Source organism: Notolabrus celidotus, chromosome 9, assembly GCF_009762535.1.
Source record: "Notolabrus celidotus isolate fNotCel1 chromosome 9, fNotCel1.pri, whole genome shotgun sequence".
Taxonomy (NCBI): Eukaryota; Metazoa; Chordata; class Actinopteri; order Labriformes; family Labridae; genus Notolabrus; species Notolabrus celidotus.
The window spans coordinates 18325286-18344222 of record NC_048280.1 but is presented as its reverse complement, the minus strand read 5'-3'; the positions used below and the strand labels follow the sequence as shown (position 1 = coordinate 18344222).

General features: G+C 43.3%; 1 protein-coding gene across 1 annotated transcript in view; it reads right to left on the bottom strand.

The window, feature by feature from the left end:
- Window positions 1-3954: 3954 nt before the first annotated feature.
- Window positions 3955-18937, bottom strand: part of fam222a (family with sequence similarity 222 member A) — a 49996-nt gene continuing 35013 nt past the window's right edge. Inside the window, exon 3 of the mRNA XM_034691050.1 lies at window positions 3955-10961. Coding sequence (XP_034546941.1) covers window positions 9493-10961 — 1469 coding nt within the window. The 3' untranslated portion in view covers window positions 3955-9492. The remainder of the gene's footprint in view (window positions 10962-18937) is intronic.

The following is an 18937-nucleotide window of genomic DNA, read 5'->3' as shown; positions in this document are numbered from 1 at the left end:
AGCTGAGGCTGCAAAGCCTTCATTTGAACTGAAACAATGCACTATGACAATTTGTGATGTGTGCATTATTGTATGAACACAAAGACATTGTTCCGAACAAGATGGGCATGATGAGCAGGTTAGAGTTGTCAAGCAAATATGCAAATGCTAGACAATAGCCCTCCGTGTTATGGTTTGTCTTTGAATTTCCACAGTTATTGTTCCTTTGCAGCTGGGGTATTTGCATAATCAACTCTCAGCCTTGCCATTATGTGCCTTCCCCTATTTTCTGCAGTGTTTTCATTGCAATTGCTCTTTGCCCTATATAGCTTTTTTTGTTTATGCAACTACTGTATGTATGCATGTATTTTTGTTATTGTGCTGCATGACAGGGTTTGATTAAGAGCAGATAGACTCTACAGTTTATCTTTGATAATTCATTACTGTTGAAGGTCACAAGCCATTGTTCACTGTGTTTACATTGCTTTTATAGAGAGGAATGTCTATACATTTTTTTAATGTGTGTACATTTCTGCGCAGAAAAATAAACACTGAATTAATTTTATAATCCACGCAGTAGTCGGCCTGCATTTATTTTATATGAGATATTATTTAAAATACGATATATGAGAGATATGTTTTTTGAAAATATTGTCCAACCAGTGCTTAAATGGTTAACACACCCTAGTAACCCCAAAATATTTAATTTTTACTGATACCAATTTAATCATTTTTAAAAAGAACAGAAAATAAAGGGCACTTTATTATGGACAGCAAGTAAAATGTGGAACTATGAAAACAGAAGAATACACTTTTGAAAGTGCAATGAATAAAAAAAAGGTTAATAATATGGTAATAATCTGGATTTGTGTTGGTTTTCTGTTCTTTCTACTACATAGATGGATTTTTTTCACATTGCTTAATTCATATATTTGTTTTTCTATCAAAATGTTTCTGTTCTGTTTCTCTTAAAAAACAATATTTTAAATAACAATACTCATATTCAGGAATTACAGTTTTGTTGGCCATTCATCCGTATAATCTTTTCAAAAGGCTATGATGACATCACAGGTTTAAAAAGATTTGCATTTCTGTTTCTTACAAAAAGTGCACTCATTACCATCCACATTTAAGTTAATCCTCGGAAACTAATTAAAGGGATTGTAAATTATTTCCATCCTTCATCTGTAAATTACCATATGCAGTTCCTTCTGTGGCCTGCTGGTGGCAGCAGAGGCATAGAATCCTCTGCTGTGCTGCATGTGGAGCTCACAGTTGAGGCAGTGTGTAAGCTGTGACTTTTCAAGCAGTTACAGTTGGGCAAAAATATTCTTTTTAATTACAGCTGTAAATATGAAAGTGTCAGCACTGAATATTATAACTATAATAGGTTATAGTTTGCAGAATGCAGTCCACTTATGAAGGGTTTTCTTTTTTTTCTGTGGATCTCTGGTCTTGTTGACCTCCCTCTAACACCTGGTCGGTAATTACGGGCTTCTGCCTTCCTAATAAAACCACAAGCTGGCAACAATTTACGAACTGCTTCGTTTCCTCTCACCTTTCATCATTACACTGCACCTTTCCTTTTCCTCTTAAAAATGTCACAATGCTGATTGTCACTCCTGATAACTTAGACCTCACCCCTCACCTCCTCTTCCTCTCTCTCCCCTATGTGAGGCGGGCAGCGCTGAAGGACACAGGGAATCTCTCACCACCTCAGAGAAGAAGCTAATCCTCTTTGCCCCAACTTTAACTGGGCCACTAATCCTCCAGGTTTATCTAAGCAGTGAGCACCTAGCACTGCTGACAACTTGGCCTGCCCTCCTCCCTGCAGCCTGTTAAGTAGGGCAGGGCTCTGTCCTGCAAGTGTCACTGTCAGCAACTCTGGAACCGCACACTTTGCACAGGAAGTGTGAGCTGTTAACAAAATGGCTCACTTGCTTGCAGCATGTGCGTGTGTGTGCTCACTGCCACAAACTGTGTCTCAACAAACCGAGTGACAGCCAAGCAGGAGCGTGTTGTAACGGCCCACGTTTAGTAACCACACATGGGGGAAAGTTGAAAGCCCCAGCCAAAGGTCTTAGGTAAAGTAACTAGCTTAGATATTGGCAGAACAAATAGTTCAGCTATTGTCCATCCAGTTAAGCTTTAAAGTGTTTAGGCTGATGAGTCTCAAGCGGATACTTGAATGTCATCTCATTCTTCATTCACTTAACACACTTCAGACTGACTGATGGCTTCAAGTGCAACATTTATTGTCTGCCTGAGGTCCAGCAGCCTGATACAGAGAAAAGCTTTCTTACATAATGGTCACACTTTCAATTAACAATTATATTGCAAAAGAAGTAGGTGATGAGCCTACGGGCTAAAAGATAACACATAACTCCTGCAGCAGGTTTCTCACAGATTGAAGTCAGTGCTAATTTTCCTTCTGTAAGGTAATTCCTTGAAATTCCTTCCATAATCCCCAGTGAAATATTTCACTAAGGTGTGGTATTTCTAACTGGAATGAGCAATCACTGGAAGCACTGGGAGATGAGAAGCCAGAGACATATTGGTGAGGTTGCCTGTGAGATGACCTTTCAGTTCATCTGAGATGAAACGTGGCTGCTGAACCCGAAATGATTCAGAGTGTCTAAACTGACAGGCGAGGGCACGGCAGCAGCACAGCATCAGCCTGCTGCTGCCCGGCCTCTGTAGGCATTTCTCATGATTTATTGTGAAATTGCCACAGACTCAATGTGGCGTGCAGGTGAATGAGTTTTGCTAATAAGAGAAGCATTTCTGCTCCACAGAGCTCTTTTTCTGTGTGAGCGAGTGTGGATGAAATCAGTGTGCAGTCTCCCAGTAGCACACGCTCTGGTGGAGGCGGCTGGCTCATCAGTCTGTGGCTTATCTGATGTTTTAGGTGGGCGGAGAGGTGGGGAATGAGAAGGGTGGAAAAGGCGTCAATATTGAGTTCTTGGAGTTACCTGTGCTGTTAAACATTTAGATTGGGTGTATGTGTTCCTTATCTTTAGGGAGCCAATTTGAAGTTAGACCAAGTTGTGCTGGCAAAATATCTGAAAGAATTTGTTAACAAAATGAACAAAATGTCTTTTTTGATTGCTTGGTATTAGACTATGGACCAGAAATGATTGAATTATTCTTAAGAATAGAGACAGGTTGCTGTGTCTTTCTTAGATGTGGTACATGGAGCAAAAAAAGGGTTGGCGCTGCAGAAAGAGAGAAAAATCAGTGGCTGTGCTTTGATTCAAAGCAAATAGGTTCAGTCTATGTGACTATACTGTGACGATAAGAGCATTTTTAATTGCTTTAAAAAGTGCCTTAAAGTTTTACTTGTTATTAATGATTACATCTATCCAAAGAAGCACCCTGAGCAAACACTTTTTTTGAGTCACGGAAGCACTTCTTTCTATGCAATCTCAGAAAAGGGAGCTATTTTAGAAAGCTGATACTCCCTTTAGATATGGCTTGAAAGTCCAGGCTTAAAGGAAGGACACCTTGTCTTTGCCACTTGTGTAAGTTGCATGTAAAGAGTCTTAGCCTTTGCCTCTGCTTAAGAGCGGTTTCTCCAAGTCATGCTCCAGGAGAAATGGCAATTATTCCCAGGGTATGAAAGGTTGCTTTCCATCTTTTTTTTCTCTCTGTCTTGATTGTGTGATTGCACAAATGTAAAGTTGTTTTCCAATAACAGCACAAAGGACACATCACTCAACAGGTGGGGTGTTAGTAACGCCACAATATACTGCTGCAAAGGTGAAAAAGGTCAAGCGAACAACAGGATTGTAGGGGCTGACATATGGTGCTGATGTGCAAAGTGCATCCTAAGACTAATATGCTTACCTTCATGACTGTAAAGTCTTGTTCAGAGTCTTAAAAATTGATGTTACAGAGAGAGAGGAGAAGGGGATAGAAAGACAAGAAAAGAAAGAAGAGTAGTTGACAGAAGATGCTATAGCAACAAGGCAGGCGTGGAAGTCATCTGCTTTATTTACTTATGTCAAACAATAATACATAAGGGAGGAGAGGTGAAATAAAAACCAACCATCTACATTAAAATAAAGAAATTTCAGTCCTGAGATTGACAAAAGCAGGGAACAGACAAAATATCTGGTGTGGTTGTTGGGATGGGGGGGGAGGGGGGGGGGGGGGGGGGGCAGTGGCAGTTTGAGCAAATTGAAGATGATGGTTGAGGGGAGATTAGGGGAAGATTGCAGAACTGCAGAGGGGGGAGAAGGTAAGCAATCACTGGGATGCTTGGCTGTAGGCACATTCAAAAGTTGAAAACCCCACGACTAAAGGATTTTACAGCTCTTTTTATATTCAGACTTCTTTTGTCGAAATCTAACTCATATATTATCATCTTCCAAAAGAAAAAGCAAGGTATTCTTTACATTTTTTCATCCTGAGGAGACAAAATTATTTCTTAAACATAAATACAACACTGCAGGGAGAACAATAAGAGAGATGCTTTATAGATTTCCCATTTCCATATATATGATTTTCTCAAGGTTGCAGCACCCTCAGACTTTGGCAGCGTCGGTGCATTTGAGATCATTCTGGGAAAAACAGCCCTGTTTGTCCACAGGAACATTCTGAGAGACACACAAACATTGAAAAAGGAAACAGGAATAAAAAGAAAAGGCAAAATCCCCAGACTTTTGTGTTTGGATTGGATACAGCAATAAACCCGGCACGTAAACGAGATGAATATTTGGAGGCCATAAGCTTTTTCAGCTGAACATACATGGTTGTGATGCTGAAGAAATAAAAAGCTGTAAGCTCCGGGAATTACAACCTGCTGCACTGAGCTCTTAGAGAAGGTCTCTAGAGCTGCGCCTTTCAGAGTAAAATCCCGATTTATTTTGTGATCTGTGATGATTTTTACCTTTTTTCGGTAAATGCTAAGAACAAACTTTAGATCCTATGATGCTCAAGTGCAGCCCTTCCAGTTTTATTCAGTTGCACTAAAGAGATTAAAATGTGCCTGACACACAGCAAATCTTTAAATGACATTGGGCAACACAGCCCTAAGGCTGCTGGGTAAACTCTACAAGCCTCCTCAGGACTATCTGTATTATTGATTAAAGTATTTTCTTGCTAGGTAGGAGCCAAGCAGAGAGGACTTTATCTGCTGCAGACGCTGAAGAGGGATGCTGGGAAGGACTCTGACTTGAGAGCCTCAGGGGCCCAAGGGCAGCCAGGGGACAGGACTGAGGTTGACCAAAGCGTCGTGGAGGGGACGCCCCTCTCCCCATCTTTCCTCCCCCTGCCCACCCCCCTTTGTCATCTGTAGGTTAGAGAAGCAGCGCCAGGACTCTGCAGAGCGAGCAGCTGCCTTTATTTTCTCTGTCCCTCCCTTCTCTTCTCAGTGTTGTTGGAGTGAAACAGGCTGACCTCGCTCTGAACGGGCCTGTCTTCTGTCCTTCCTCCTCAGTCGTATTTAAGGAGCACAATATGCGACCAGACCTTTGCACTAGGTAAAGGTCCACATGGACTTATTGGGATTTACTAAGGGATTTTTACAACCAGCATAAGTCAATTCCCCTCCTCTTTGCCCTCAGGCCAGCCTCGTAAGCGTCTCATCGCCCTTGAAGATGTGTTAACAGTCAATAGTGTAAAGCCTCCCAGATAAGTTATAGATCTAATGCCCTCCTTCAGATGAGCTCAGATGGTGTAATTTATCATTTCCTGGGCAGCTAAATATGTTTTAAGAACAAAAAATGTAATCACAAATGAAGATGTTACTTTGTAGAATTTAGTAAATTCAGGCAAAAGGAGCGGTTTCAGTGAGGAATTTGATTTCCTCAGAGCTTGAATATGAATATGAGGCCGCAGAGCCGAGGAGGGGCGGCTGAAACCAGCACCAGGAACATGGCAATTATCCTGATTACTGATGCTTCGAGGCTTCTCTGACCCCAAAATCCCTCCCTGTATCTCTCTCTCTCCCTCTTTCTGTCTTTTTTGCAGAGATCTGTCACATTGCACGGGGCCCCTCAGCCAGGCAGGGAGCAACCATGTATAATCCAACAGAAAACAAATCCCCTCCATCAAACACAGCCCGGCTTTTAAAGCAGGCCTCCGAGCACAGGCGCCATGGTGCGGTGCTGAGGCCCTCTGAGACGCTGTGGAGGCTGTGATTTAGCAACCCACCCATCAACTCACCCCCCCTTTCCCCCCTTTTTTTACAAACCCTGCTGTCCTCCCCTTCAACGCCAGCCAGCTAGTCCTAACCTTCAGTTTGTTTAAGCACTGGTGAACCCTGTTGGCCCCGGACAGGGGGGAAGGGGGGCTTAGATAATGACGTGCCATATGCCACTCTGCCTCTGCAGCTGAGTGAGCCATGCATGGATCAGCTCAGGCACAAATCTATTTGAAATTTAATTCTATTATCCTAATATGGGGCTAAGCGTCCATTGTCCAAATCGGGAATTGTGGAATGGGCCAGAGTCGCAGGGCAGAGATGCTCCCCGTCAGTGGGAGCTCATTGATGTATAAAGGAGCAGAGGTAAAGACAGATTGGAGCCCATGCAGAAGAACATTTAGATGCAAAGAAAGGATGTTAAAAGTAACACACAAAAAAATTATACTTTAGATAAAACACATCTGCTAGAAATTTTTCTAGAAATTTGCTTTAATGTCATCTGTTTTGTTCAGTTGGACTACTCTCAAAATGGTCAGATACACTCCATACCTAATAGAAAATCCCTTGCTATGTGAAAAAGGTTCGATTTCAACCCTCTGACTGAATGAATTCTATCCACTGGCAGTGTCCAGCAGCCAGCCGTCACCCAATATTCCCATTAGCGGAGAGGCCTGGTGCCTCAGACCTCCACTGGTGGGAGAGGCCAGACACCAGAAACTCCAGTGCCTCAAGTGTCTCCCTTCACTTCAACATCATGTGACAGGGTTTAATGCTCGGATGCAGAAGCCAAACTGAGGGGATTTAGGGACGGGACGTATCTGTAAATCTGTCAAAATATTTCTACAAGACAGAAAATATGCTGGGATCACACTGTGGCTAGGGTATTAAGCTGTTGAAACAACATGAAAAATTTTCACTGGAATGTTAAGGAGGCTTACTGTGCAAATTTAAGCCAAAGGGGGCTTGGGTATCTTTTGACTGGAATCTTTGTCAGCCTTCAAAGACAGCAATGTGTCTATAAACACGTACAGCTCATACATTTAGGCTTATAGTTTAGATTAAGTAATGGTTGAAAAGGTCTGTTTATGGAAAACACATGGTCAAAGAAACATATTTTCTGCCTGCACCTTTGTCCCTTTTATCTTCATCAGTAAATCTTTCATTTTCTGCAACTCTCCCTGACCTCTATCTTTGGATGGCCAAAGTGTAAACATTTACAGGATGATCAATTAGAAAAAACTTGGGTTCTTTGAGGTCAGTGAATCATCTACAATATGCATCACGTTCCTCTCTGGATCTCACTGACTTGCTGAAACACGGGTCAAATTACCCCTGACTTCTAGAGGACAAACGTTAAAAAATAATGACAGACTTCGAAGCCAAAATGTGGCCTGAATATCTTCTTAAAGAAATTTATTTTACACCTCAAAACAAAAAGGAGAGGGATTAGGGATGTGGTACATTGGGAATGTATTGACAACTGTAGTTTACATTTTTTGGTGTAAGCTCAGAGAAAAATGTTAATACAGTCATAATAATTGCACTTCATAAATCTCAACTGATGCCAGTATTTCCCCACAAGAAAGCTCCAGCTCTCTCTCTCTCACTACAGTTACCAAATTCAATTTAGCATTGAAATTTGACGGACAAAAGAAATGCTAATTTAAGACCAGAGGACTGCTGCACTGATCCAATTTTTTCTCTTTCACTTGAGTCCCACAAGGCAATAAAACATTGCAGTAATTTAAGTGCAGTACATTCAAGGGAATCTCACAGTCATAATAAATATTTCACTGCTCTGAATCATCAAGTTAAGACTGGCCCAGGCTGAATAAAATCCCAACCTGGGGCTGAAATGGACGAGAAAAAGCAGTGAGCCTCGTCCCGTTTCATCTGATGCCAGAGGACAGGGCATGATTGTTTTCATTTTGTTTTTGTCTGCAGGATTAAATAGGACTTCCATTTGTTCCCACCTCTTTCTGTCATCATGACAACTTTAGACAGAAGTAGGATGTAGCACTGAAACTACAGTAGTTGTGTGAGAAATGATCTCTACTCTAGCTCTGAGAATAACAAAACCTCCAAAAACATGGAGCAAGTTTTCAAAATATCTGCGGTACATTTCTCAGATATGATCTTTATGGGACTAGTGAATCAGTTTTCAGTCTTAGTGGTATAAAATCTTATAATAATACAAATGAAAAAAAGTCTGAGGATTTTGAAGAAGACAAACCAAAAAAAAAAAAATGCACACACGCGCATGCACTCGGACACATACACGCAGAAACATACACATAAGGTTATGTAGCTAACCTCCCAGTCACATTCTTCATTGTAACATTTCGTTTTCTTGTACTTTTTTTTTGCAACATTTTCTTTTTAAATAAGTATTTCAAGATGTATTGTAGATTCCAGTGTTGGTTAGGAAAAGAGAGCTCTCCAAACAAGGTTCTTACAGAACCAAAGCAGCGACTATGCCTCACACCAGGACATAAGAAACTGCACATCAGCTTGAGGAGGAATTATTAAATCATAAAAACAAAACTGGAAAAAAAATAAAATAAAAAAAGCATTTGAGACACTTTTCCCCATAGCAGCCGATGCATATAATATACCTACAAATATATAAAACAACAAAAAATAGGTTCAAGTTTTTCAAGTTTCTTAAATATATCATATCCAAACTACCCAATTCCAAACTTCAAAGTTAACAAGATTCAAGCAGTGCAATTTATGTATCAATTAAAACAGCAATAATAACTAATATTTGTACTATCCTTTTAATTCAACCTTATGATACTTGTACATTTCCACCAAAGTACCACCTATAATTTATCCTCATGAATCAGTACATCTGTGTTTCTATATGTGTTTGTCTATGTGTGAGAGAACTGTGTTACAGAGTTTTGGATCCCGAGAGCAGCCCTAAACATCGGCCCTTTTAAGACCATTTCAGTGACAACCTACACAGTAGCTTCATCTTAGTATTTGGAAAGGGGATACAAATGGTGTATGCACTTCATTTCAACCTATGATTCTCATCAAAAATGTCCAGGCAAGAAAAACAACAAAAACAAAAGAAGAAAAAATAAATCAATCCAAAATTCCTATTGGCAAACCACACAATGGAACATCTGGAGAATCTTGAAATCCCTTTTCTCTCCCACTGGCATCTCGACCACTGTTTATATTTGGGATTTCCACTGCTTTCCTTGAAACCATCACACCTATGGTCACACAGCACAGCAACACCTGCTCTTCTCTAAGCTCTCACAATTTGTTAAAGCAGTGCCACTCGGGAAAAAAACATCTCTGTTCTTAAACTTTGATTTTCTTCTCTTGATTCTCTTCCTCTCCTTCCTCCTCTATCTGTAAACTGGGAGGCGGATGTGTGCATGCTGGTGGTCTAATAGACGTGGCACTGACACAGTCTCGTAGCCTTTGCCCAGCATCTGCTCCTTGATGCAGGGCGGGTGGATGTCGTTGATCAGGTACTCCAGGGACTGTAGGCTGCTGCTCAGCACCGACGTGTTGCACATGCTTTTGCTGGGCAGGCTGCAGCATAAACCTCCCCCGCTGTCTATGGCAGGGTGATGATGATGGTGGTAGTGGTGATGGTGGTGGGGATAGCCCATCTCTCTGTGCCCAGTCACTGGCCCCCCTGTGGAGGTACCCATAAGCTCCTGGGGGTTGTAGCAGTCACTGTCGGGTGTCACCAGCACACTGTTCCATGGTGGGGCAAAGTATTGACCCACTGAGAAATTTCCATGCATGCCCACACAGTTCAAAGGGGAGGAGGTGACTTTTTCCATCCCACCTCCTCCTCCACCGGCGCTCACTGTCAGGTGGTAAGGTCTGGAGGAAGAGGAGGACATTTGGGCCACCATGATCCCTCCACCTGGAACACAAGTTTCGGGGGACTTGCTGATGGCGCCCCCTCCTCCGCTTCCTCCACTGTACATACGAAGCACAGCTTGTTGCTGCTGTTGCTGTTGTTGTTGTTGTTGTTGTTGCTGCTTCTGCCAAAGGATATAGTCCATACCATCTGCATACACCCCACTCTTCATCGCCTCTGCACTATGAGCTGGCAGCCCAGGCCCTGCATACACCATATTAGCCTGGGGAGCCATTCCCACCACATAGCCTCCCCCTGAAGAGCTTGAAGAGAGCCCCATGATAGTCGTGCCCTGCTTGGAGGGACTGGAGTTTGACGGTGCAGTAGTGGCGGCGGCCCCTTGGCACACCTGTTGCAAAGCCTGGGCCTGGCAATGCTGGTTGATCTGGTAGATGATGCTCTGGATGGAGGGGAGGTTGGACTGTGCGGGCAGGGCCAGGCCTCGGCCCCCTGTTACAGGAATCACTGAGCCAGCTACAGTGACATTGGGGGGAACTGACAGTCCAGGGCCTTCTGGAGGCTTCGAGGGCCCCGTGTGGTAGACCATTTGGCCGTGGCCACTGGCTAAAGTGCTACTACTAGGGGGTGGGTATGGGGCGACAGCTATGTGGGCTGGAGAGAGCTTAGTCCGTCTGCCGTCTGAGTTTTTAAGAACACCTTTCGAAGGAACAAAGGTAGATGATGAGGATGATGAGGAGGTCTTGACAATGGCGAGCAGGCCATGGAAACCCCCTGTGTGGATATGAGGGTAGGGACTGTAGCGTTGCCCTGTGGTGTCATATCCGTTTACAGTCCGGTTAAGGTGCTTGTGCTGGGGAACCCTGATGTTAGTGGGGAAGATCTTGATGGACAGCGGGTTGTTGGCCGTCTTCTGAGCAAAGGCGTCAAGTTCTGCTGCAGTGGGGTAGCGTGGGGAGTGTGTAGGCACCACCAGCTCACCTGCAGGACAAATAGAGAGAAAGTTATGGGTGAATTGAACACTAATGGCGGCATGTGTAATGGAACAGAATATCAGAGCTGGGTTTAATTACCAGACATATTGAAGGAACTAGCAGCAATGGGAGCCACAAAGTCAGATCAATCAATCAATTGCAATAAGCACTACTCTGCTGCAACAGTAAAACCATGCAGGATTACAGAGACTACATTTAAAGCAGCTGAAAAATGTCAGCATTCTACAAGAGCAGGAAATAAAACCAGATGTAAACAGCAGAACAACCTAAGCAGAGTTTGGAAACTGCAAATCAGGACTGACGTGCGTTTATGTTCCATCACTCTGCTCCATTTGAGCTTTCTCTCCATCTCATTTTCACACCCTCCTGTGAAGGTTCATCCCTAGACAAATGGATCTTTTTTAAAAACTCATTCTGTCAAAGCCTGGTACCTTAGGCGCTGTTAAATCAGTCCATTGTGAAATTAATTCGGACTCTCTTTAGCATTGAATTGGGTTAGCCTTGGATACCAGGCGAGGAGGAATGAAGGGGAGGGGATAAAAGCTTGTTTAATTGCAGTGGCACATTTGAGATTTATAAGTGGTATCACTTACTGGGTCTTACCCTTGGCCACAGAATTTCCACATTTATTTAAACCAGAAGTTTGCAACAAGGCCCTCACAAAAATAAAAACAATTAAACATCTATGGGGAATAGCCCGGTGAAGGTGAAATATATCAGAGCAGAGACTAGTCAAGAAAGATGGAGTGCTTAGTGCAAAATACATCCGAAACATCGTTCATACAGAGTTCACAGATGAGAACATGCTGCAAAGCATTTAAAAAGCTAATGAATGTAGCGATAAAATAAATCAAACATCGCCAAATGTTTGGTCTTTCATCACCATTACCTATTTGAATGATGAATAAAGATGATTTTTATGTTCATGTAGATTGTTCAAATTAGTCTTTTTTGCATGCAGAATAGCCCATGACGGAACAAACAAAAGGTAGGTACAAAGATGATGCTTTGAATATAAATGTAAATGCTCTATACTGTTTGCAATATAAAACCAATTCAATGCCCAAAATTCAATTCGGCAGTGAATGCGGCAAGTAAGACTTGCATTGGGCATTGCTCAATGAGCCAAGGCTTGGCCATTGTGAATCGAGGTGGCAAACAGGAAAATGGCAATTTCTAAAAAGCCCACCATGTGTCATTGTTTGGGGGCTGGGTATGGAGGTGAGGGGCCGCGGTGAGATTGGATTTAAACGACATTATTCAGGCAATTTCATGGCTACTTAGCTCAGTGTAACAAAAAGGGTAGGGGGTTGGGAAAAGAACTCAATTTACAAGCAATATATCAGCTGCCACCAATGACTTGCAACCCCTTCAAAATGACATTTTTATGCAAAAGCTAACAAAACGCACAAAAATTAACTGCCATAACTGTGCCGTCAGCAAATGTCCTGGCAACCCAAGGAGTGTGCAGGGTGCAGGCTGTGACTAGGACTCACTCCATTTCCTTCCCGATTGCAAAATCATTTTAAAGAGACTCCACAGCCAAGTAGACACAATTCTCATTTCTTTGCTCCCATTACAGATAGCATGGGGAGTTCATTTCAACAACCCTTTGGGTCTCCAACTGTGAAAATGATTAAATCTACAAGATCCATATCATAACAGAAATAAATTGGGAATTTAGCAGTGGAGAGCAGATAGTGAATATTCCAACCAAATTTAGTGCAGCCTATTCTGCTCAGTACTCTTCAACCTGCTGCAAACGTGTTGTAAATCAGTAACAATATGCATCAAATTTAAATACGTTAAATAGTCTGGATAAAATAACTTGGTTTCAGTCCGTCAGAGGAAACCTGGTGTCATCCTAATGGGCCAGGCTGAGTGTGCCAGTCCAGCCTATCTAAAGCTAACTAACCTTACTGAAGCAGAGCTCTGCCTCCCTGGTGACAGCAGCGCCATTTGCTTTGATGTTCTGACTAGCAGTGAAAAACTGACAGAAGACTTATTTCATTTGCTCAGAAGAGAAAAACATGCTCATTTCAAAGCACATTGCTGATCCACATGCAAATGGAATGGCAGCATTTTTTTCTGATCTTCTTTACATGAGGGCAAAAAAAGCAGTCTTTGATCATCACATGGTCTAAATGAGGGAAGATACTTGGCTTTCAGGCATATCAAGGGCCTGTGCCCTGCCGCCCCTACGAGCCCCCAGCTGCAATCTGCCCATCATTCCACCTAATTACTGCCACATGAGGAAAAAAACTATAAAAACAGCCAGGAAATTCATTAAAGGGTGGCTAATTCTATTCCTTCTCTTTGACTGAGTCCATATTTTCCATGCCTGAGCTTGCATTTCTTCTGAGAGAGACGAGAAAGCCCTCTTCCCTCCGTCTTTTCCCAGCTTGGCCCTTGTTTGTCAATAGGCAGAGCCTTTGGCACACCAACCTGGCATCAAAGGGTTTCACACTTCACAGGCCACAGGGATTAGAGGCCTTTCAGGCCTACAAAACCCATCTCAGCTCCACAAAGGCTTCCGGTTATTAGAAGCCACAGGCATAAAGGGAGAAGAGGAGGAGGAGGCAAATGAGCATCTGGATGCTTCTGATTCCAGCTTCCTCTTTAAAAAGTTCCATGGTATAAATTTTACAGCAAACTTGATTACAGTAAGTACGGCCACAAAGCGGGGTGTAATTTTCCTCTCATACACAGGCTCTTCTACACACTGTGTGTTTGATGTACAGGGTCTCCACATCGCTCTCCTCCAGAGCACTAAGTCTATAAGTGTGGACATGGAGGTTAAAGGAGAGAGTCTCTTTTTAGGCGGGCGCTCTGTGACTTATTGGTTCAGGCTGCAGTAGATCACAGCTCTGAGCAGCAGCATACAGATGGTGCCGCCTGATAAACAGCCTCTAAGGCAGCCAGCACTGCCGCTTTTGTGTGAGCCCTCACCTCCTCATAAGGTAGGGGGTTTCCTGCACCTGTGCACACTCTGCAGCGCAGTTGTGCATGCAAACAAAAAGCATGATAACACAATAGAGAAATAGGCAAAACACTCACAAATGCATACACACCCAAACCTGCATGTGCAGTTGTGTGTCTCATTTGGCATCAGTGGAGCATGTTGTTATCCTCTGCTCAGCGCTCTCTCATGAAATGTAGGGCAGGGACAACAACAGGTGCCTGTGCGGGCGACAGCCTGCAATGCCTCCTGGGCTAAATGCTTCACACTCGCTTCATTTCGACATGCGACAGCCTTGTAAGGATTAATTATTTCCCCTGGGGATGGAAGAATATGCTTTTTCCCTTCCTGAGAGCAGCAGAGGCTATGCACACTCACAAGCACACCAAACAGCTAACAGAGGGAAACCAGGGCTAGCTAACACTGCTTTTACAATAAGTAGGGAAAAAAAACTTTCAAATGAAAGGAATGTAAACAAACCAAGCACATGATTGAACTGCATTGGAGATGAGATAAAAGCCGAGGCAAACACATGCATTAGTTCTGAGAGATCACGCGCCAGGGAGCGGCGATGGCAGGGAGGCAATTAATGGGCTGACCTTCGTCCTTAATCACCCAGTGCCTGGCACACAATGCCCATGTGTCAGAGCAGCACATCTCTAAATGCCACCCCTCATTAGCACCATGCACGCAGTGAGAGACTCTATCTGTGCCCTGTTACTCTCTCCAGCGGGCGGACAGAGATAGCAACGGCTGGGATAGGATAACATGGCAGCACGGAGCCGGACTGAGCTGCAGTAGGCCCTGATATGATCTAGAAATCCCATTTCACTTGGAGGATGGGCACTCTCCTTTCTCTCCATTTTTGATTGGCATGAAACTCCCCAAGCGCGACGTCCTTGGTGTACCCCGTGCTGTCACTGTGATTGCATGTGTGTGCGTGTGCCCGCATGTCTGTGTGTGTATCTGAGTGCGTTTGGTGAAGGGGGTACCCAATTCTGAACACTCAATTAACACTCCTTTAATTAGCTAGCAGTACATTTTGAATTCTGATGAACTAATTTTCTTGGTGTGAGGGTGGAGGAGGTGGGGGGAGGCCTGGTAAAGATGAGGTCCACTGGGTACAAAACAGCAATAAAGAGGGAACTGCTTAGATTAGACTGTAAAAAATCCATTAAATTCTGTGCACTTCTTCCAAGTGAGAGGTCAAATTGTGTTGATCACAAGAAGCAGAGGCAGACAGAGAGAGTATGAGAGCAGGGAGTTAGGTGAGGTGGAAAGGGAAAGGGAGGAGGTGGAGGAGGAGGGAAGGGGAGAAGCAGAGGAGGAGAAAAAAGGGAGAGGAGATAGGGAGTCAGAGGCTGTGCGAGAGAGCAGCACCAAATCCAGAGGACCATGAGAATGCTTTGCATTTTAATTAGAGGTTTAAATGAATAAGCAGAGGAAAAAGTTGGAAAGAACTGCCTGAAATGCCCTTGCTCCCATTTATTAGTGTTCCAAGTGTTCTAAAATTATGGAGAGGCTGGAGAAGTTTCTTCTTATTAGTGGAGAAAGCTCTGCCACACATCAAAAAGCCCTCAACGTTTTCTCACTCACTCCTGCAAGCAGCTATCCCTACTTATCACACACACTTTGATCCACTCTGACCGTGTCGGAGGGAAAATGTGCTGTTTAAATGAAGGGAGAGGACCATTTGGTTGAACTTCAATTAAGTTTTCACAGAACATAGAGTGCATAGAGTACACACTGACTTTGACCAAACAAACAGAACGGTCAGTCAGTGATGGTCAGTGATGAGGTTCAGACAAACAACAGGAACAGAGATTAGCAGAAAGATGAAAGAAAACACGGGGTCAGCTCAAGACCAAAGTAAACAAATGGTCACTGAGCAAAAAAAGAGGAAAGCAGCTGCTGCACTGACTGACATGCCCTTTAACCTGACAGGTAGCTATGTAACCTGGGTCCTTTGTTTGGAGTAAATAAGTACAGGATTTAAGATTAGGATTCTTCAATAATCAATCAATGAATTTATAAAGTTCAAATTTGAAAGTTATCTCATGACACATTACACGAAGGTAGCCTTTGTAATCCTGTTTACAATGACCTAGCAGTATTTCACCAATGAGCAAGCGCTTGGCAGCAGTAGCAAGGATAAACTTCCTTTTAACAGGCAGAAGCCTCAAGCAGAACCAGACTCATTGCTTGACAGCCATCTGCCAGGACAGGCTGGGCTGAGAATTTATGGCACTTGTGTTTTATACCACTAAACCAGCAGGATGCCTCTTCTTTCAGCATTCTCGTACTACAGTCCACCACTAGTAGCCACTTTGAGCTCAGTGAAATTAAGTTATTCACATTAATAATTCATAGCTAAAACAGCATTCAATACTTCAAACCATAATCATTCAGCATGGAAAAAGTTTGACCTGTCAAATGTATTGCAGCCTGGAGGAGGCTGATTCAAACAGCATTGTTCCACAGAGGAACCCTTGACCTGCAGCTATTGTTCAGCTCTCAGCAGATAGGATCAGGGTCTATGACATCCTCTCCCCACCTCCGTTAGCTTGCTGTAAAAGGACAGGCAGGCAGGGGGGGAAGCCAGAGGCAGCTCCGCGTCCTGAACAATACCTGCCTTGTGCTAATGGAGGTGTCATCTGGCACAGGGCTGATTAGTCAGCGATTACAGCCGGGCCTCAATTGCCGTGACAACTGCTGCAAACACAATGGGCCCTGATAGAGCCAGCTGTTTGGTCCTCTGCAATTAACCCTGCATCCCACTCGTCTCCGGCAGTGCGCTGCCTCTAATTGACTATCGGGCACACAAAGCAGGGGCTGTGGGCCAGACCCCCTGGACGTAGCTCCCCCCCGCCCCTCCACAGAGGTAGAGATGATAATAATAGAGGCGTCCCGTGGACTCGGCCGCCAGTCAATCAAAGCCTCAGAGCCCCGCAGGAGCTTCCTGAGGAGCGAGGGAGCAGAGGAAGCACATGTATGAGCCAGTGATCAACAGGGTAGCGCATCCTCGTAGGGGGCAGACATGTTGAATGTGCCCTCAGCCAGAGTGCTAATCAATTCAAGTGCACGTGACGGGGAAGGAAACCCTGCTGTTTGCCTGATATCAGAAAAATCATTTTTAGGAACACTCATCTCCCTCTGTTCATCTCAAGGTTGATTTTCTGTGCACAACAGAGAAAAACATCAAGGCAATTATTTAGCAGGCCTTTGCTATCTATAATTACAAAGATAGAAATCAAACTGCAGTGATTTCTCAGAGGATAGAGCCGTCTGAATTTGTGGCTGCTTGTGTCATCATAAGCATTAAACTAATGCATACTGTGAGACAGTGGAGAAGAAAATGTGAACTGTACCTAACTCCTCTTCTCATTTGTTCTTATTTCACAATCTGTATTTCGCAGATTCAAACAAACTATTTCTGTCGTGTCATTTCAAAGTTTAAGTTTGAAATGACATGTGCAACACTAAATAAGAAGATAATTTCATTGGATGAAACATCTTGTAAGTAAAATCTGTAGTTTTACAACAACAAGGGGGCTAAACACTGCAAGCACATATTGGGCTTCTAACCTGCCAACATGTTTCACAAATAGCAAAGAGGATAACAAGAATGTTAAAGCAATCTGCGCACTGATCCTTCACAGGCACGTAGACATGGCCCCATGTCAAAAATGGATTTAATCACTAAAAGAGATTTTACGGGAAAAAAAAACTTGGACAAAACTCGCAAATCTAATCTTTCATTTCATTAAACCCAATCTAATCTGAGATTTAATCTATCTTATTTCCTGCACAAGCAGATGGAAGAAATTCCAAATTGAGAGCCTAATTGTGGCTTCATCCTCACACAGACTGCAGCGTGAGGTCATTTAGTGAGCCTGCAGTGAGGTGGTGCACGTGTGCTGGTAATACAGTTCACTGAGGCACAGATAAGGTACACAGATACAGACTGCAAGAAAAACAACATCTATTGGAACTGTTCTGCATGTCTGTCTGTGAATATCTCAGTTATTTCACGGTTCTGTATATGTGTTTAATGTGAATGTGGACAACGTGTGAGATCAAAAACAGCTAATTAGGTTTCTCTTATAAAGCTTTCCTCCCAAGAAATGTGAAATATTACACCACCAGGACACTGTCATGTTTACATTTTCTCGTTAGAATTTATCTCTGAAGCCAGATGTTACTGAATCAGCCATGAAAATTAATTAGCTGGTTTGATGTGGCAACCTCGTGCTCCTTCCAGACAGACCTGGCTTTTATGGGCTGTAGGGGAAATTACTGAGAATTGATTGATCCTGAAGGACTCCCTCTGTACACATGGCCTGGCAGACACACACACACAGAAACACACTCACAGATCCAACCACCAACAGTCAATCCAGACATTTTACCTTCTATTTGAACTAGACATCCTCTCTCTTTACAGCAAAGCCAAACTCTAAGCATTAAAATCCAGATATTTAATCATGCTCTTCAAATGCTTTTTTATTTTTTACCCTCTAAAACAGGTGAATAACTGTCACACACAATTAAAATGAGGTTAATCCCTGACTTCTGCTTCGTCTATAATCCATAGAGCACTCAAATTACAAATGGTTATATTTTCTCTTTAAATGCCTATTGATCTTTTCACTTCATTCTCTCAAATTCATCCTCTATCTCCTCTGTTTATTTTCCTTTTCTCTTCCCTTACTCCACCCCAAGTCTGGGTCTCTTCACCCCCTTATCCCTTCCTCCTCAGCCCCCCTATCTGTCTCCCCTTCCTCCATTGCTGTCTCTTCTTCTCCCCTCTCTGTCTCCTCCGTCTCCCTCTCTGAGTAAGTGAGTTTCATCTGGGGTGCTCGCCGGGCGAAATCACCTCAGGGCGAACACTTTATTATCTGTAGTCAAAGCGTCACCACAAATACCATTCTACACACACAAGTGTCACTTTCCATTTGTCTGCACTCTGGCTGCATTAGCAGAGCCTCGCCAGCCCAGAGCCT